The sequence below is a fragment of the Rhipicephalus microplus genome, chromosome X (genome assembly GCF_043290135.1).
Source record: "Rhipicephalus microplus isolate Deutch F79 chromosome X, USDA_Rmic, whole genome shotgun sequence".
Classification (NCBI taxonomy): domain Eukaryota; kingdom Metazoa; phylum Arthropoda; class Arachnida; order Ixodida; family Ixodidae; genus Rhipicephalus; species Rhipicephalus microplus.
This window is the reverse complement of record NC_134710.1, coordinates 190,334,668-190,356,586: the sequence shown is the minus strand read 5'-3', so window position 1 is coordinate 190,356,586 and position 21,919 is coordinate 190,334,668. Positions and strand designations below refer to the sequence as shown.

At 42.2% G+C, this 21,919-nt stretch overlaps 1 protein-coding gene across 1 annotated transcript in view; it reads left to right on the top strand.

Annotated features, from left to right (window-relative positions):
* Positions 1 to 21,919, top strand: part of LOC119175570 (uncharacterized) — a 366,504-nt gene that overhangs the window by 261,363 nt on the left and 83,222 nt on the right. Inside the window, exons 9-11 of the mRNA XM_075878397.1 lie at positions 8,434 to 8,457; positions 12,024 to 12,473; positions 18,592 to 18,890. Coding sequence (XP_075734512.1) covers positions 8,434 to 8,457; positions 12,024 to 12,473; positions 18,592 to 18,890 — 773 coding nt within the window. The remainder of the gene's footprint in view (positions 1 to 8,433; positions 8,458 to 12,023; positions 12,474 to 18,591; positions 18,891 to 21,919) is intronic.

Below are 21,919 nucleotides of genomic sequence, written 5' to 3'. Positions count from 1 at the left end.
GCATGTCGTGCATACTACATATAGGAGAAATAGAGTTACAGCTGTCCATTCATCGTTTACAGCAATCGCTTCAATTCAGAAAGTGTTGGCTCGAACCCCGAAAAATTATTATTTTTGGGACCTGTATGCAAAATAACTGTTTTAGCCCACACATTTGTGGAGCAGTACGCACCGCATATAACTTCAAGGCATGGATGTAAATGCCACCGAAATGCGTTCCAGAAAAACATTGTAATAGACCTAACTTAGCTATAACTATAAAATCTATAAGTATTGAACAAGTAATTTCATTTATAAATTCAGGAGCCATTCAGTCCTCGTAGACAACCTATTTTTGTCATTATATGCGAAGCTTTTCTTAGCAAACTTTAGCGACAGTGAGTGTATCTATCTATCTATCTATCTATCTATCTATCTATCTATCTATCTATCTATCTATCTATCTATCTATCCGTCTATTTACGACTTATAGCTCTTCTGGCCGCTTCAATAATGGTATCGATACCAAAAATGGTGTGGCATAATATGACTGATTGATTTGATATGTGTTTAACGTCCCAAAACCACCATATCATTATGAGAGACACCGTAGTGGAGGGCTCTGGAAATTTCGACCACCTGGAGTTGTTTAACGTGCACCCAAATCTGAGCACACTGGCCTAGAACATTTCCACCTCCATCGGAAATGCAGCCGCCGCAGCCAGGATTTGATCCGGTGACCTGCGGGTCAGCAGCCAAGTACCTTAGCCACTAGACCACCATGGCGGGGCGGCATAGCATGACTAGAAGGAGCGTAAGTGACTAGTCATAACACGAAAATCATGACACGTATGTCATGAATGCCCCAATTTATATTTCAAGGAATTGCTGCTCTTGCAGTGTTTACGTTCACATGATACGTTGCAAAACAGATATAACATGACATGTATTCATGGGCAACACAAGTGACAGACCCTAACGTGGTAATCATGACATGCATGTCATGTAAACCATGACTACACGCCCCGCTCATGGTGCGCTTGTGGCCGTTTCGCGAGCTTCAGATATACCAAATTTGGTACTGCGGGACCTCAATGAATGATGGAGGTATATAACTAGCAAAAACATCATAATCATGAGATGCGTGTGATGTAAAAATTTAATGTCACGCTCACGATCACAGCTGTTTCGCTAGCTTTGCATATACCAAATTTGGTATTAGGGAGCATGGATTGACAATGAAGGTAAATGACATGTCAAAAACATAATAACCATCACATGCGCATCACGGAAAACATGACTATATGTTAGGTTTATAGTGCGCTCATGGTCATTTTGCCAGCTTCGCATATACCAAATTTTTGTTCCGCGATGTCAAGGGAGGACGAAGGTAAAGGACAGGTCCAAACATGCTAGTCTTGACTTGCATGTCATCTAACAACGTGACTAGATACCACACTCATGCGGCGCTCACGACCGTTTCGCTAGCTTCACATATACCAAATCCGGTATTAAGTCATGTAATTGGATGATGAAGAAATGTGACTAGTGCAAACATAATAATTATGAGATGCGTGTCACGTAAGAACATGACTATATGCCACACTCATGATGCGCTCACAGCCGTTTCGCTAACATCACATTTACCATATGTGGTATTAGGGGACGTGAATGAACGACGAAGGTAAATGAGATGTCCAAACATGATAATCATGGCCTGCGTCTCATGTAAATCATGACTACATGCTACGCTCATAGCGTGCTCACGACTGTATCGCTAGCTTCACAATACCAACTTTGAAATTACGTGACAGGAATTGATAACGAATATAAATGACATGTCCAAACATGGTAATCGTGAAAAGGAAGTCGTGTACAGTAAAAGTTATGTCCCGCTCGTAACCTTGTGCTGATTTTAAAGCGACATATCTACCTTCATGATTCGTGCTTCGCATATCATCAATCTCACTGATAAATGCCCAGAACAGAACACGTCGTGAGATGTTGACAGCCATGAAGAGACCACGCATTGCATTAAAGTGATGATTGATTGATATGTGGGGTTTAAGCTCCCAAAATCACCATATGATTACGAGAGACGCCGTAGTGGAGGGCTCCAGAAATTTTGACCACCTAGGGTACTTTAATGTGCACCCAAATCTGAGAACGCAGGCCTACGACATTTCCACCTCCATCGGAAATGCAGCCGCCGCAGTCGAGATTCGATCCCGCGACCTGCGGGTCAGCAGCCGAGTACCTTAGCCACTAGACCACTGCGGTGGGGCGCATTGTATTAACAGAAACAAGCACACTGTTTCTTGAATAGCCCTTCGAATCCTAAATTAACACAATATCTAAGAATAAGCCGTATACCCCACCAAGATGCGTAGAAACCTCATTACCGCGTAGTGGTGGTATTGAGAGTACTAAACATTGTTGCCTTTTAATGCTTCGTTCATAGATTTTAAATTGTGGTGTTTTTATTACGCAGGTATTTTTCTCATTATTTGATACGTGTTATTAAGGTATAAGAGGTCTGTGCTGATAGGCGGCACTCTCTTTGCGCAACGGATTAAAGCGCAGACAAGTAGCGCTCTTTATGGCATGGTTGTGCCTTTCAGTCAGGCCCATAGCCAGAAACTATTTTCGGGGTTGGGGGCACTTGTAAGGCCTTAGAAATTACGCGTTTTCATTATTTCTCAATGAAACACCCTCTTCTTTCTTAAAATGAGGGGTGTAGGGCAGAGGGTTCAGGGGTACACCCTTTGGCGATGGGTTTGATGTTAGTGCTGGGTGCGGGTGCACTTGACGAGCGTGCAGAGCGGTCAAGATGAGGACACGCACTCCTGTGATCTTTTGTGAGATAACATAGTTCATTGACTAACTATGGCGTATGGGTTATCGGCCACATTTCTATACCACTACCGAACGATCACGACTTATAACCGCTATAATTACCATAGCGATGCAAAGCATTGCCATCACCAATGTTATCATACAGCACGTTGCCAGCGTACGACTTTGCCTCACTGCACATAAAAAATGAGGGAAAAAATCTACTGGCTTTCTCCGTGTCACATCTGCAGGCTTGTGTTTCTCTAAAAATAAGAGCTAATATGTTACAAGAGGCCGGACTTATGAGAAGTAACAAATTGAGTTTTAGGCACTAAAAATAGGCAGGCAACACACAATTTGAGGCCCCCAAAGTTGCAATTTAGGCACTTTGAAGTTTAGCCGAAATTCAAGAATAGGAACAATATGTGCAGTACCTGTGTGTACAATCGAAAAAAAAACTGTTTTAGTGCCTGATAGTAGAAAGGCGCCCATGGCATTGTACAGCCAGAAAAAAAAAGACTTAGTTTCACACTGCGGGCCGGCAGTTTGTTTTTGGTGGCTTTAGGTGGCGGCACTTAGTCCCTGGACTCATGATTTTTTCCCCGCAAGGTTTGCAGAACACTGTCCCTGTTTTTATTGTCAAGCATGGTTAGCTAAGTGTTCAACATTAAATAAACACGCTCCTGGACTCCTTGTTTTCGGCATGGCAGAAAAGGGCAGCACAGGAGCAAACAGCTAGATTTCAAATAAGCCAGAAGGGTCTTTTAGCTTTGTAATAACCGGCTCTAACTGCAAAGGGTCAATTTCTTCTCTGTCTGTGAAACCCTCAAATGGCTCTTACCAAGTTTGAGTATTTCAATCAGGCAAAAGAAATGCATGCACGGCGCACTCCCGATCTCGCCTGCCATTATTGGCAATGGTACATGTCCCGGAAAGATGTGAAATGTCAGACTGAGCGCCACTTGCCGGTGATCTCACTGGCGCGCGCCCCAACACGGTAGAGGTGACGTATACGAAACAAGGAATAGTCAAAATAGTACGTGACACTACGAGAAGTATTCGAGGTGGCAAGTATGATTTGTGCAATCTGTTGCTTGAATAGAAGTACAAAGGCTTATAGAAATATTAAAACACAAAAACATAATATCTGCATAATATTTTCTTAACTTCGTATCGAGCAAGATCAGAAACTAAGTAACCTCCCTTTTGTTTGCATTGGAGGAGGTGGAGGAGGAAAGATTAAGTGGAAGGACAGGGAGATTAGCCAGTTCTTAGACCGGCTTACTACCCTGTGCTGGGGAAAGGGATGAGGGAAATAAAATATGATAGAAAAGAAATGTTGCAGTCAGAGAGAGAGAGACAGGAAATACAAAAATAGTGAAAAAGGAAAGACCAAATGAAAGAGAATAAGACACTATGTCTGTCTTTGAGGCCAGTTGTCCACAAAAAGCGTAGCAAAGATTTCAAAGCCTTCTTGGCTGAGAATGGGCTCGGCTAATGACCCAGAATCCTTTGTTCTGACAAAGGCCGATCATTTAGTTTATCCAGAGTTTCGGAAAGTTCTTGTCTTGATGCATTGAAATGGGTTCCGGCTCTTCTCGCGTCGTGTCTGTGCGAGGAATGACAACGCTTGGCCTGTTTTTGGTGCTTCGTGCCTTGAAGCAGTTTCAGCAGTGCGACGCTGTGTATCGTGGTAAGGATACAAGATCCATGTCAGCATCTCCACGTGTGCGCATGTTGAGAGATCCATTCCACAGAAAGGGGCGGTAAAATGCATAAAACGCTAAAACAACCTAAACACCGCTTGCGTGCACAGCCTGGCAGTGGCATTTTATGTTAGTCCATCCTTGCATGTGCATGACATATTAATGCGTCTTCATTGTGTGATCGTCCAGCTCCGAGTTGCCCCGATACCGAAGTGGGCAGGGTGGGAATTAGGCTCGCGAAGTCGACACCGGGCGAGTAGAAAATGTTTCAAGCTTAACTATTCGCATCATGTTTTCACAACTCGTAATAAGCCATTATAAAAAGTATTGAGGTACATATATTTTCACTGGGCATGCGAAAACTTCTAGTGTCTACCTAAAAGTTCTCATATGACCTGTCGAAGCACTCTTCAATAAGTAAAGACAAACAAACAAAAAAACCTCGTAGCCATCTGATTTTTATGTTTTTCTTAAACCTACACTCTTTTTTTTCTCTTGATGACATTCCAGGGTTTCGCATTCGTTCTCCACCGTCTGGAAACACCTCCTGTTCCTTACGTGTGCGAACAGATGCCTGGAAGATGCCGAGAAGACTACGTGACGTGCAAAAATATATATGTAGAGGCCTCTAAACCTTTTTATTGGCCAAGGATCCTTGTAGCATCGACACACTGCTCAAAGAAACTTCAGAGATGCAGTCTTGGTTGCACCCCTTATAGTTTTGAAAGCTCACTTTTGCTCAGTATCCTGAATAACGATTTCCATATTGTGCTCGAAAGGAAAATTTGAAGTAGTGTTCATATAGGCACCAATTTTGCCAATAGGCATTTATAGGCACTTATACAAATCTAGGCACAAACGTAAAAAATAGGCATTTATAGGCACCATAAAATACTATAAGAGCCCTTCTTGACCTCTAATCTATTCTCATATAATAAAGTGGAATGATAGGAACGCATAAAACAAAATAGGCAGTTGCTTATAACCTGGTCTCAAGTTATACCAATAGGCTATCAGTTCTGTGAAATGATTATTGCAGGTCATTCTGCCTTTATCGGGTTTGCTAAAAACACTCAATAACAAGATTATCGCCGGTGGATACTTTTAGCCACATTAGCTAATTTACCACACCACCTGGTGACGAATACTTCAGGCTGACTCCATCAATACTTTATCACTACTTTTGAACATCTGTTCTAAAGAATTTCAGCTGTTAAGTGCGAAGCATTGTTTTGTGTACTGCCAGCACTTTCGGCACTATCTATCTATCTATCTATCTATCTATCTATCTATCTATCTATCTATCTATCTATCTATCTATCTATCTATCTATCTATCTATCTATCTATCTATCTATCTATCTATCTATCTATCTATCTATCTATCTATCTATCTATCTATCTATCTATCTATCTATCTATCTATCTATCTATCTATCTATCTATCTATCTATCTATCTATCTATCTATCTATCTATCTATCTGTCTATCTATCTGTCTGTCTGTCTGTCTGTCTGTCTATCTATCTATCTATCTATCTATCTATCTATCTATCTATCTATCTATCTATCTATCTATCTATCTATCTATCTATCTATCTATCTATCTATCTATCTATCTATCTATCTATCTATCCAGCCGCCTATGTCTGGGTGCTCTCATGATCACACTTTTAATTTGCAGGACACCAAAACTAGTTCGGGAAGGTAAAATGTCTAGACGGTTACGAAGCTCTGCTCATGACATTAATAATGCCCCAGCATTTTTGATGGATTGTAGGCCCATGTGCTCAAATTTGGGTGCACGTTAAAGAACCACAGGTGGTCGAAATTTTCGGAGCCCTCCACTACGACCTCGCTCATAATCGTATGGTGGTTTTGGGACGTTAAACCCTGAAATGTCAATCAAATAATGCCCCAATACTTTCGTGTACATTGTAGGTTTCCAAAAAAAACTGTGTCACATACCCGGGGACGGGTATGTGCCACTGATATGCGGGTATGCACCACAGGTGATGGACATGTTATATCTATACCCAGGAACGATGAGAGAACACATGCGTAATTTTAACGCTTGAGCGTTAAGAAGAAACTAACATAGGCAGCGTTGACAGGACGACTGCAAAAATAAATGCTACTGTCCCCACAGAAATCGAACCCTAGCATTCTGCATGGTAATCAAGTATTCTAGCATGGAGCCACGCCAGGTCACAAAAATATTTTGAAAATAGACTCTATAGTATCCGTGCAATGTCAATTCTGGTTGTAGTACTGGCTATCGAATTTTATAAACATTACATATGTACTCCTATGATACAGCCATCATGTAGCGTTAACCTCAATTCTAGTTAGGCACCATCCGCTGAGGTTTATTTGTGTAGCAGTGTTTAGGGCTATTATCCTTGTGAGTCTCAGTGCAAACACCAGCGCTCTATATCAGCTTCCCACTTCTGGTTTCGCTAATATTCATAGTTCTGATGGCATCGTCACGCAACTGTGAACAATCGCTAATATATAACATATACGGCTGTTTAACATATGTGTGTACGTAGGTTTGTACATATATTGAGCGGCATCTCATAGAGTTTAGCTGAATAAAAAAAATAAAGCACATTCACCTTGCATCCACATGATTCGCATAACATCTATGTCTCGGCGGATCCCACGTACCTTCTTGGGAATCAATGTTATGCGGACCATGTGGATGCAAGGTGAATGTGTTTGTGTGTGTCTGTAAGTGTGTGCATGTGTGTGTGTGCCTTTGTGTGTGTGTTTGCATGCAGGTGTGTGTGTGTGCCTGTGTGCATGTGTTCATGAGTGCATGCGTGCTTGTGTGTTTTCCAGGGAAGAAAAGCAAATATAAATAACAAGGACTGGAGGATGCGTATAATAAGGTAGATGCAAATAGATAATACAGCATACAAATAGATGGTGATGACTGTCTACCACTGCTTTTCTGGACACTGAACAGCAACTCATTCGTGCAGGTTACTACAGCACACACTCCTCATTATGGCACTTGCTTGATAATTGAGTCAAACCATTTGGTGACAGACACTTGATGTGGCACTTCATAGAAGCTAACAAACACTTTGACAGCTGTTCTTCACAGAATGTGGCTTATGCCTGAATGAACCCGCCCCGCATTTACGCGCCCCACACTAAATGATAGAGACCCATATACTGTGCGATGTTAGTTAACGTTAAAAAACACCCGACGGTCAAACTTTTAGGAGCCCCCCATTGTGGCATCTTTCACTATCCCATCGTGGTTTTTGTGCCTAAAACCACGTACAATAGTGTTAATACTGTTATTATCATTACCATCACTAATAATATTTAATTAACACTCCAATACCGCTTTGTTTATACAAATAAAGCGCGTCACGTGGTTTTAAAATGCGCAACAATAACTGGTTCCCCATGATATGTCTCTTAAATGAGCATATTAGCAGTAATATGATAAAGAGAAACACATTCATTAATTTGAATGCTTGTAAAACAGCATTATTTACCTTGAATCCCTGATTTTCAGAGTAAGCTTTATAATACGCTTATGCTAACAAAAAAGAAAACATCGAGTAAATACGCGGGTGGATAATCTGACTCGGTCGAGATTGAGTAGGCATACCACCAAGCAGCTTTGTGAACGTTACACTTGCCCGAATTTCCCCGCTTGATAATGGCAGCAATATATATTTAAGTATTATTAGTATGGGGGTAAGTAAATTGTAAGCAAAAAAAAACATTAGTAAGACCTTCAGAAGAATTCAAAGAAAAAAAATGCTTTGGTACAAAGTGTTGGGGCAAGTTGGTTCATGATGCAGACAGAGACTTACAAAGAGATGAATTTGCATATATTTTTACTGTACTGATAAATAAGATGCAAACCACGTTTTTTTTCTTTGCTTACAGATGACCAACAAGCGGATCAATGCGGTAAGTGTCAGTAATGTATATAAACATTTCAACTTTTACTAATTATACTGAAGAAGGTTTTTAATAACAGCAATAGCGAGACATTTGCAGTTTTACATGCGTACCAAAATACATGCGTACCAAAAATATTCTTATTTTGTTTCAAGTTTTTTATTTCAGCTGTATTTTTCATGCACATTGTGAGCTTTTTTTTAACGTGGGACATTGTTCTCTGTGAAGTTTCCATCTTTATGGTTACAAGATAGTTTTATAAGTTTGTTCAAACAGTGGGCTTTTCACAGTTTGGGCATGGGTGATCTTTGTGTTACTGAACGATCGTGCGTAGTCTATGTACATTGTTCAGGTGATCATTGCCTGCTGCGTTGTCTTAAAAAGAACATCCCATGGATGGATTCCCTGACGCACAATCGGCCTCGAAGCTTTTGCCCCGTCGTGGTGGTCTAGTGGCTAAGGTACTCGGCTGCTGACCCGCAGGTCGCGGGTTCGATTCCCGGCTGCGGCGGCTGCATTTCCGATGGAGGCGGAAATGTTGTAGGCCCGTGTACTCAGATTTGGGTGCACGTTAAAGAACCCCAGGTGGTCAAAATTTCCGGAGCCCTCCACTACGGTGTCTCTCATAATCGAATGGTGGTTTTGGGACGTTAAACCCCACAAATCAATCAATCGAAGCTTTATTGTCACAAGCGAAAAAAGTTTAATAAGCTCTTTAGCATTCGAAACAAGCCTCCTAGCCAAGCTTTAAAAAGCCATTTCAATATTTCAAACAAAGAACCGTCCCTCTTAAGCTCTGCGGTGGGGATCGTGTATCTACAGTACGGAACGGGTATGCAGCGTCAGCACGGTCTAAATTTCAAACAGTCACGTGCCTTGACTCTAGAAATGCCCATTATTTTAGTGAGCGAATCATCCACACATTTTTTGCAGCGTCACTAGCAATGGCGTGAGACGTGTAGGGTTGATGACGGAAACTCAGAGCACCAGGCTGTCACTTGAAAAATGCTGTACAAAAAAAGATATTGATAATAATAATGATGATTACGCTACTCAATATTGAGAGATTTAGGTGCGGCAAAAGTCAAGGCGTCACTGAAATTTTACACAGGCAGATTGTTTAGCAGCAGCGGCCAGCAGAGCACTTCCACCGGTTGCGTCACTCGCTGTTCATACAGAAAACTTGACCGCAGGAACAGAAGGCAAACGTGGGAAGCATTCTCTTGCAGCGGCGGTACAATGAAGTAGACCTTATGAAGTCTAGCCACAGACCATAGACACGCTTTCTTTCCATACTTGGTATCGGTGGACACACTCGCCACATGACTAGTAATGATTACATTGGTGCTGTAATGAAGACATGGGCAATGGGCCTAATATTTTGCACAATGTACTGTCATTAGTCAATTACCTGTCTGAAATCGGCCTTCTTAGAAAGCTCTAATGATAAAACAATTCACACAAGAAATTTATTAACATACCTGCCAACTATTTTTCAATACTTTTATCAGATTCACTGGCACATTTAACACTCGTTTATAATTCTCCTTTATCATTCTTTAATTTCCTCTGTTCTGAAGTCTCCTTCCCCATCAACATACAGAGTATCATGCCAGCGGTATGTATGCACTAGCAAAAAATCCATTTTTCTAATAAAAAGTCTCTCCCTCTCTCTTACCGGGGACTGGGTGATACTCTTGGGCAATTATGGATGAAGTACGTCTCTATTGACGCTCTGTTTTTCGTCAATCCTCCACTTTCCTCCTCTCATTGTCTCTGCGATCACTGTCATTAAGTCTCGCTAAACACTGCATTTACTCTAAGCCACTCTTTTCCGACGATGACGACGACCAAGAGAAACATGCTCATGGGCACTAAAAGGCCGTGCTGTGAAACTATACACAGAGCGTATCAATATACTCCTCGGTGGTCAAGAACTGATGACCGGAAGGTAGTGGGATGGAATCCTGGCTTCGGGGTCACTTTTTCCATGAAGCCAGGCATGTTGGAAAACAGTGTATTTATCTTCTCAAAAAGTGTTAACAGCGCATAGAAAGATTAGCAAAGGACGAGACTAAAAGAACCCAGTCAGTGCCTTTTGACTTTGTTGTCTCGTCCTTTCCTAATCAATCATTCAATGTGCTGTTAACACTTTTTTAAATGAATCCCCATCATGCCCAAGCGTCAACCCTTTCAAACTGCAGTGTACTTAGATTTAGGTGCAGGTTAAGGAACCCCAGGGAACAAATCAACTTTGTGCAATTTGACCCTGCCAAGAGGAGGCATATTCCTGCCTTCTGATAAAAAGTGGCCTGGCTATCTGCTTCTGCTCAACCCTTCTCAGCTATGTTAAAAAACATAAATTCAATAGCGGGCACTTGACCCACCGCGCTGCAGAATAAATACCGAGACCATGTTCAGCATACAACACGGGAAAAGGACAGTTGAATGGTTATGTTCAAGTGTTGCTAGATTCATGCCATCATAAACAATACATGTTTGTTTCGCTGTCGTTTGATACAGGTCATGCACGTCTCCATTTGAACTTGTTTATATTTATAATAAAATTATTTTGCCTATATTTATGTATTTAGGGGCGTAAAGAGTTGTTTTGCCTGCAATTTATGGTGTTGAAAAGACGCCCTTTAAATTCCTAGACATCTGTCTTCTAATCATCACGATCATCATTAAAAGGTATGGTGCTTACACGACGTATATAGTCCCGAGGACTCAAACCAACTTTAGGGAGGAGTCAACTTGCAAGTTATCCCTTCTTACTAATGTTTTACTAACATTTAGAACTAAGGCATGCTCTGTCACCCTTCCCGTAGCCGCCCCCCTCCTGAAAAACAATACCAACAAAAAGAATAACCTTGACCGTCCTCAGAAAACTTGCAGACGGTGAGATGTTCTATTGGCCTTTCTTTTTTAATTTGTTCATAGAGTTTTCTTGGTGATGCGTGATGATCGCTGCAATAATTACTCTTGATGTGTTTATTTCCGACACATTAGTTGTATTACCGATAGCGCATAAAGTAAATAAATATTTTATACTGCACTTTTTTTCATTATGCAACCTATTACATTACTGGTGTTAATGCCTATTGTGTGACGGAGGCATCGAGGAATCTCCCTGTTTGTACTGGCCCGATTACAACATGCCTCAATAGAGGTTTTTAAGGTACCTCAAAATGTATAAATCTATATGAGCGCGACAGACGGGGGCTGTGTTTATTTTTTGTTTTGGCATACGGGCCATTGCTTTCGTTTTTCATGTAAGAAATACATTACCAACAAGCAAAACTACAAACTGCTGATACTAATCGAAACCAAATAAAAAGACGTCGTCGCATTTCTGGCTCGAATCATGTTTTTCGCGATGTTTTACACAACGTCAAGTGCATTGTAGAGCCAGCTGGTAATCGATCACACTACCTCTTCTTACGTGTTGCTTGAGTAGTTCATGGTCCAGAAGTTTTTCCCCATATACGCAAGTATTAACCGCATACTTTAATATTAACAAATATATTCTCACATTGCGCCACCTAGTAATCCACGCTGTTTCCTTTGCGCAGAAGGACGCCTCTGTGGTCAGCAACTGAGTGAGACCCAGTGCTTGGCGTCGTGTGGTCCAGGCACGGTTGACGGCCGCTGCCGCTGGCGCCACGGCTCTGACGGACTCCACCTCACCAAACATTTTAGCACCTGCACTGGAGATCTAGAGAGTTGTCCCGATGGCATCTGCGACGAGCTCGAGCTAATGCAGCCTACGCTTTGTCCACAGGATTGTGCAGAGCATGTGGTTGGTGAGGCAGTGGCAGGGCCTACCGGCAAAGGAATTGAAAAGGCCATGGGCATTTGTTCATGTGCCTCAGCTGAGAGTTGCACTTGCACCAAACTTCCCGCCAGGCCTGACAGCCGTGACATTGTGCTAGTCGACCAACCATGGTCGCCAAGTGCCCATGAAAACAGACAGCGCTCATTTGGCCAGGAAGCTGCGACAGGCGACCTTGGACGGTGGCCAGGTGAGCCCTTTGTCGTACGTCTAGCAATTACTGAGCTTCCGATTAAGCCGGCCGGTAAAGAAGGCCAGCGTGTCTCGCAGAGGTGCTGCTGGTATTTCTGTTTCTTTTAACTATAATCATAAAATATCAATTGTAACAGTTCATTAGTATTACCATTGTAATTAAGGTTTCAGTTGCATACTATCTTATATAGATTTTCTTTAAAAAAAAGTTGGCACACTTACTATCTAGTTTATTTTGCTACTAAGCTTACACGTATGAAAACCACACTGCACACTACACAAGAGCACCAAATAGAAACACACTTGCCAGCCATTGACAGGAGCTTTAAGGCTTGTGTGAGCTGCACTTGTCAATCTCAGGCCGGCTGTCCTCATTTCTAGGGAAGGCTGAGCGAGGGAGAAAACATTAATGAATTATCTGCAGCTCCAGAAAAACGCTTTTTTAATTATATACATATATATATATATATATATATATATATATATATATATATATATATATATATATATATATATATATATATATATATATATATATATATATATATATATATATATATATATATGTAAGTCAATAAATGCTGTTAATTATAACAATAACTAAAGCTGAAATGAAATACCTCATTATTGTTATACTTGCTATAGTGTGAATATACTAGTTACAGTTAATTTAACTATTCTATTTGTTCATAAAGGGTATGAAGGCCTTCTCCTATCGTAACTTAAAGTGGATTGGGGAGACTTAGACAGTGCGGAGATAAGACCTGTGTTATTATGAAGGGCTCTGGGTAAAGGAAAGTTTTTTTTCTTTAATTCTGCAGTCCTTCTTCTGGTACAGGATTAATAACAGTATACAGTTTCCTTTGCAGTAAAGTTTGGTACTAACCTGTTTAGTTCATTTAATAATTATTCTGGGAATGATGATGAGGAAGAGGATGTGAATTTAGGCTTTTCTAAATGTTATCAACAAACACTCGGCTTGCAGAAAACCAGTGGCAGTCGAATAGAAACAGTTGGAAAATGCCGGTTAACGCAGCGCTGACGCTAATATTGAGCCACGCTGCCATATTTAATGGTGAAAGCGGCATCGCACTGACTTTTTTAGTGTCCACACTATCCATTGCACACCTTGCTGCTACCTGCTCTAATGAGACTCCATCGATTTTCTTTCTCTACATGATGGAGTGTTTTGAGTTGTGCGAGAAGCTTTCCCGCGATGTATCGTCTGCCTTTGCTGTCATGTAATAATGTCTTCCCACTTTTGTGTAAGATGACGTGACACTTGCATTATTTTGATAAAAGTCTCTAACACACTAATAGATCAACCTAATTAGGAATAAAATTACACAAAGAAAACGACATTACTCGACACAAAATCACAGGTTCAGTATTTAGTTGCATGATTGGGTCCAGTTTGCTCTGACCCTATAGGCTGAGCTCATGTGGGAAGGGGGATTCAGTTATGTGAAGTTGTGTTCCACCGTGATGCAGGGTCAGCGCAGTGAAGATTTGAAGGTAGGTTGCCCTGCACTGAAGACCACGTTATATTGCTGTACCTATATTTTAGGTTGAAAACGATGGTAAACGCAATGCGGAGGAAGTAACGTAATGAAAGATGCTTTTTGTTGTCAAAAATTATTCTTGAATGTGACAGCCTTAGCACAGCTTACACAGCTAGCACAGTCAGCACAGTCATTTCTGCTTATGGTACGTAAAATTAGCACAGCTAATTTTACGTACCATAATGCCACCATACCATAATGCCATTTTACGTACCCGACGACTGTGCAAATGTCCCCATCATTGCACAGTCGTCTGTGACCACAGCACCTTGAGGCTTTATCCAATTTACTGCTATTACAGGCAAATGGCCTTCGAAGAACTAATGCTACAGACTAGCAGTGTTACTACACAAGCCAAGCTTCATAATAAGGACACACATCTCCGGTTACCCATAGAATATTTAAAGACGTTAGTGTATTCTGCGTTTCAGCAAGCACGCAAGCATCCTTGTTTGCGATGACATCAGGCCTTAGTCACAGTGGTAGTGCAGGGAATTTACAGCAATGTACACGAGAGGACACGACGTCATTGACAAATGGTATATTATATAGCAAGTGAAGTGGATAAAGTTCCTTGCCATGAATATACAAAGCTGGTATTCAAACTTACTCAGCCATCCAATACAAATGTTGGCATTTCAGATAACAAAGCTTGCTAACTTCTTGGAGCAGCAATGTAGTTAATAACGCAATAATAAAGTTAATATATCGAATACAAAATTTCTGTATATTCGTACGATGAGCCAAATCAGCAATTATATCTTCATTTTGTTTTGTGGCTGCCATAGGACAGTTGCAAAACTTTACGGTAATTGCGGCTCCTGCATTACTTTTGGAAGTTTTCTTGAAATTGGCACACCTAGACTGCATGTAGCTCTTGTTAAAAATATCAAAAGACATCGGGTATTCATCTGTTGAAGTTCAAGCACAATGTGATCTTCAGACTAAAGATTTAACTTATTAGGGGCAGCGAAGAGGTCAACTCATAAATCTGCCGTGAAGTTGTGCCTTTTTGTTTTAAACTATTAGCTTTTCTTGCTAGTCGAAATTTTTCTTGCACATTCCAGGCATGTGATATAAATCATACTGATTGAAATGGTTAGTAAGTGAGAGGGATGGCAATGTTTGTTTGCGCATATGAGCAAGCTTCTCGTACCTAGTGCGGTGCATTGTTGGAAAATTTTCATTCAGTTGCAAAATCTGGTTTCAAAAAACAATGCATTCAACTGAATTAAAGTCCTTGTGTGTTTATTTAACGTGGCTACTGGTCTACAAAAGCCAAATAAACTAGCTAGTGCCTAGTTCTAGAGCTTCGCAGGCCATTTTGCTACAACTGTAAGAAATTCCTAAATAGCTTTATGGATAATTCCAAACATTAGTTCGGAAACTCGCACTAAAATCGACTGTAATTCATGTTTTTAAAGAAAAGTCACAGTTTAGCCGCAAAGGCGAAGCAATGAATGCGTAGTAATAACTTGAAATGTTACGCTAGCAGTTCGAAACGTGATGTGCACTGCTCATGTACAAACGATGTACGAAACGGAAACACACAGGATGACAGCTAACTAACAACGCTTACAACTTGATGCTTAACGCACTGTTCAAACAAAAACGATGCACAAAACGTAGTCACACGTACAGATGGATATAAGTGTGAATTAGCTAGGCCCCGCCACGGTGGTCTATTCGCTAAGGTACTCGGCTACTGATCCACAAGTCCCGAGATCGAATCCTGGCTACAGCGGCTGGTTTCCGATTGAGGCGATTATGTTATAGGCCCATGTTCTCAAATTTAGGTGCACGTTAAGGAACACCAGGTGGTCGAAATTTCCCGAGCACTCCACTATGGCGCCTCTTATAATCATATGATGGTTTTGGGACGTTAAACTCCACATATAAATCAATCAATCAATGCGAATTAGCGAGTGTCCGGTTGCTACTTTGTTGGGTTTTAAAAGCGCTCTTTTCGCGAACGGGGCCTCCCCAGTGAGTGAACTTGACCTTTGTGGCCCAGGCAACTAATGCACCTAATTCTGTGAAAGGTCAAGGCACATGATTCTCCCCACCAAAGGATACGCACGAGCGCACAAGCACCTAACCCCCCCCCCCCCCTTCCCGCCCTCATGCGTGGGGCAAAGTACGTGTGGGTGCCGAGCACTGGCGGCTTTTTATTGCGATAGCAATTATACGGACACTCTCGATTGAATTGTGTCGCATTTGGGCGCACTGTGAAAGAACCCCAGGTGGTCAAAATTTCAGGAGCCCTCAACTATGGCGTTTCTCTTAATCATACGGTGGTTTTGAGACGTTAGACCCCAGAGATTAATCAATCAATTTTGCTGCCTGCGTCGGCGTCACCGTCACTCACTGTAAATGTATACGTATCTATATATATGAAAATGCAAGAAAGAAAAAAATCCAGAAAAAGACTCCGGCACGCTGAATCGAACTTGGGTCCTCTGAATCGTGAGTGCGAGGCCTTAACGACTGAGCCACGGAGGTGCGTGCCGTTTCCCTTTCAAACGGCAAGCTATATCCACATACCGCTGCTGACGGGAATCTTGGGGGGACTATCGTGTTTTCAGCATTACCAGCAAAATGGCGCAATAAGAGCGCATAGCAACATCATCACGACGCGGCAGCCACACTCTCATTTCCTACGCACACTTTGCCCCGCAAAGAGCAGGGGTCGACGCTCCGATGCTCCTCGCGCGCCCTTCTCTCATGGTAGGGAGGGGGGATCGTACATCTTGGCTGGCATACGGATTTTGCCGGAACGATTCTGTTTTAGTTTCCGGGCGCACAAAGGTCACTGCAATCGTTGCACAGTGTACGTTTTCGAAAAGAGCGCACTTTTCAGACCCACAGAAATAACAACTGAGACGCTTATAGGTGTTTATCTGTACCTAAGAGTACGTTTTGGGCGTCATTTGTACATAAGAAGCGCGAGACACATTTCTATATGCTGGCCATTCTGCACATGGCCTACCAAATAGTTGCTATCGCGTTCATTGCTTCGCTTTCACGGCAAAGCTGCGACTTTTTTTTTCTTTCTTGAGTTTTCCTATATATAGATACGTGTACATATATGGTGCATGACGGCAGCTTTGGCGACGGTAAAAACCAGCCGAGACAGTCCATATGATTGTCATCGCAATAGAAAGAAGCATGAAAAACTAAGGAAAAAAAACTCAAGCATCACGCTATTTGGAGCATACCGCTTTGTAGTCTTCCCGCAAGCCCCTTGAGTTCCTTTTTTTACTTGTGAGATTGCAATGTTCATCAGAGCTGTGAGCGAAACTCTCGAAAAAGAAATTCGGGAATTGCTATTTGCTCTCAGTGTACACCCCACGCTTCCTAATAGTACTTACTTGAGAGAACAAAATCAGAAAAAGACAGAAACATTTTTTGCAAAGTTAGTTCTAACTTTCTTTTTTCAATATCAAGTTTACAATTCGCAGACCTTCCAACAGCAGCTTTGGTGGTTTCTAGAATGAGTGTCACGCAATGATTCATTGCAACACCTAATACTTTGTCAGCTGCCACTGAGTTGACCGACGTCCAAGAAGCTTCCCGCTGCATATTAGAACAAAGCCCTGCAGAATATACATTTTGTGACTAAGACGGCTACTCAAATAATAAGCAGGTATTTGAACCAAGGAACCGCATGCAGTTCTCTGCTAATCAAGGCATCTAAATCTTGTTATACTATTAAATTGCATTTTATCCCGAGTCACTATGGAACAGCTGGAAATAAGTAGGCCGAGAGAGAAAAAAATTAGCACTCACTAACGATGACATCATATCAATACACGTTTCCCCAATGACATCAGTGCCCTATTGTGTAGCTAAATGACATAAAACATTCATGACATAACTACTGGATGACCCTAAACATCGGCAATTTAGAGAACGTTCGTAGAATTGGTGATGGTCTGAACTCTCTCGCTCCGGCTGTGAAGAGGTTAAGAAACAATACTGCTTAAATATGGCTGGGTGTTGCTTGCCATCGGCGATACCTTCACAAGACTGAGCGATAACTAAGTCTTGACTGTAGCAAGCGTCACATTTTCGAGAATATGCACCACATACTCTTACGTGTGTCCTCAGTATGCGGCTGAACGCAGCTCAGCCAAATACGTAATAAATCTTCTGTACTTCCAGCCCTTTTTGGAGGAGAAACATTAAGGCGCATGGAGATGTGTTCATGTTACCCAATCAAATCTTAAATGTCTTATGAAGCCCCTGAGTGAGACACGCCTAAATGCTAGTCCACCGTGTCAGCGCTTTTGGCGAAAGCTCTAGAACCTAACGCACGACCACGTACAGGTCAATACGTGTACATTTACTCGTTGTACTATACGATAGTGACCTGTAAACAATTCTTCCCTTCACCTCTGTCGCTCGCTTTTCTGGTAACACAAGTGAAAAGTATCAGGCAACAAACATGCTCTCTTGGCCAATCTCCCCTCCTTTTTATCTTAAATATTATCTTCCTCTTATTCTTTGCCTTTACACTTTTCCTAAATGAATGACCTGAATAAATGCATGCAGAGCCGAGTGGGTCAGTGGCACCTGTTACCGCAACATCCTGTGGAGCGGGTTGTGTGGCATCGCTGTGCTTGGCGGGCCTGCTGGTGTCAGCCTTGGCAGTGGCAGCACTGGTGGCACTTGTGCGGAGGCGACGTGTGGCCGCTAAGCACAAGTACCTGGGCTCAAGAGCATCACTGTCAGTTCCCTCAGACTACGTTGACAGCCGCAGCGCTGCTTCGCCTCCAGCCCCCGATGCCGCAATGCAGTCCTCCACACCACACGCTGAATCCGTCACTGGATCACCATTTTCCAAAGTGCAGGCAAGTTATATGCACATCAAGAGTAGAGCTGACACGGTGCACCTAAAAATAGGCTAAGTAAGTGCTAACAAAAACTTTGTGGTAAAAAGATCACAAATAGCTCATTTCCCAGCAATGTAAGCATATTTTATTTGAAACATTAGTAATGTTGTCGTAAAGGACAGATAGATTTGCAATTCTAGACTGAATGCATATATTTTTGTAGCATGCATAGTACGAGTGTATAAAGCATTCAAATACAGGTGATTGCTTAAAAAAGGAGGGTAACAATGCAATCATTCACTGGAGCACAAGTGCATGAATCGGGGGACTAATGTCTAACACAAATGGCAGTCTTGAATGCCACAACTTTTACTCTGAATTTCACTCATAAACGAAGATATCCCTCCATTTTCGCTTGAATATGTTCCTCAAATATCTGCAACTACACCTAGAGTACTTTCATGAATGTGTAAGTACATATATAGTTTGTATTTTTGCAATGGGTTTATTTATATCACCGCTTACGTCGCTGAAGAAGAGAACCGACCCACTATGCATCCTTCTGCCCTGCACATTTGTGGTAAAAATCCGATGATTGATCCTCTTTTATGGGAATAGACATGAGATCAGGAGTAGTTACAGCTCTGTTTGACGTTAAGGCAATTTGCAGACTGTCTAGTACAGTTATTGAAATGACATAGCTGCCTTTGACGTGGATGCACCTCTTTTGACACCTACTACCACATCTGCACCGAGCAGTTTGATTCGAGTCCGCATGGCAGGCCGGTATGTTGCAAAGCTTTCAGCTTCACAATGGGTAGAGGCACAGTTCATATTTTTCGCCTCGAACTTCTGAAAATTTTGTGCATCCGCTGGCTTTTTGATTGCAAAGTCATGCAGTTTTGCTGGTCCAATGCAGCGCTGCTGACGCAAGAATGAAATATTGCGCGCTGCCGAAGCAGAACCATTTTCTTCAAGTTGCTACAAAATCAAAACATTTAAACAACCACGCTCAGAGCTCAATTAGGCAGTATTGTAATAGTCGGTGAAATGTTTTTGTTAGTGCATTTCTTACCTGCACACGTGCCTTATTGATGACGTCAGTTCCTCGACTGGAATGGTGTATGCGTATTTTTAAATACCGGTGATAGACACTATAAGATGTTAAAGAGACCGGGCATATCGGGCCAACAATTTCTCAATCGATGAATAAAAACTACAATTTCCAAGCTGCACCTTCAAAGTGACCCAGTGAGCCTAAACGTTAGGCGGTGTAATTAACTCCGCGACTATTAACAAATTGCAAACGTACTGCACATGCCAGGCCGACCAATGTGACTTTATCAGTCTTCGAAAGAGGGGGGGGGGGCTAGTTGGTGTGATATTATCTTTCTGCTGCGCTATAGAGAACCAAAGCTGAAGTTTGCAGAGTGTCAATGCCGCACCTGGCTCTGGCGGCAGGCTTTGGGGTAATTGAGGATAGGCGTGGAAGAGGGCGCAGGTGATTCAGTGTGTTTCGTCAAAGCGAAAGCACGCGCGACTAAGCTCACTACATGAAACAAGTTTCAAGGTATGTCACTCATTGTTGTCAAGACGTTCTCCTCACTTTCTCGCTTTCCCCTCCTACCATCCGCCTCTGTAATTGGTGCATTCCTTGTCCATAATCTTGCAAATAACTGGTGGTGTTATTTATTTTTATGTAGAAGGTTCAGAATGAGTACGCATGAGCATATGGCTCCAGCAGATTCTTGCCATGACCAAAGACAAAATCGTAGCCAGGACATAAACTGAAGAAGAGGAGCGTTTCAGTATGCGCCAAGTCGACGAAGATTGTTTCGCGGTACTCATTCAATGTAATATCCGCGTTTTTCAAGAATGCTCGGTGGCCGTACAACAACAGAAAACGGTTTCGCTCTCTCCAGCTTACTTTGTACTAACCGAATGGAAGCCCTCCATGAAGTGTAGCTATAAAACGTATCACGCAAACGCTTTCGTGCAACTCTATCGGCATATACGTTCACGTGGATCTGCAAAGTGAGTTAAGTTGTCGGTTTTTATTGAAACGTCAGGAGCGTGTTTAATGCGCGTCTAGTGGATGCCAGTTGTTACAAATTCTTGTGCGTGTGCACGTATAACGAGCGGCTGGAGGGTGTAATCAACGCAAGTTGAGGAACACTTCACGCTTGACCAGTTGGGTAGAACACGAACTAAAGAAGTCGAAATGCGCTGCTTCGAGGCACCTCATCAGTAGAACGCTCACTTTTCAGGAAGTTCCGCGCACAGCACCAGAATCACCTGTCATCACGATTGTACAAATGAGCACATTAAAAAAATTGTCATCACAGTGCTGCTAGTCAAGCATTCGTACCAGTCTGGCTGTGTTTTTTCTTTGCGTGTGCACAAGCCGACTGTAATCACTCATCACAACATCACGCCCTCTGGTCACTGACAGAATCCCGCAAGCAGTGCGTTCACTCTGTCACAGCATGAACAAAACGCAGTGGAACAACTGGACTAGCTATAACTGGACGAACTACGATGCATGACGTGAGACGCCATGGCTAGCGGTGTAGATATAAACCTGCACAACATTGTTAGTTGAGTAACGCACATCCCGCTTGCTCTTGTGTTGTACTGTTTATGTTCATATAAATATCCGTCTTTTCTACGACCCATTTCTTTCCATTTTCATTTATTTACATCTATTCACCATAGCAACTGAACCTAAAGAGAGAAGAGATAAAAGACATTTATTTGGTCCAGAAGGAAGAGGATGAGATGTGTATACATCCAACTTCTGACTAGAACCATGTCGGGACAAGGAAGCTGAGCCTCTCCGCCCTCTCACGGGCCTTCCGGACAGCCAGTAGCTGGACGTCGTAGCTCGGGTCATTGATGGCAATGGTGCATCAGGCTTCTTGACAGCAGTCCTGCAACGCAGGGCATCACCAGAGCATGCGTTGTAATGAGTTTTCTTCTCCGCAGTCTGGCCATGTTGGGTCCATCTCCGCATGTACCATTCTGAAGAAGCTTCTTGAGGGGTAAGA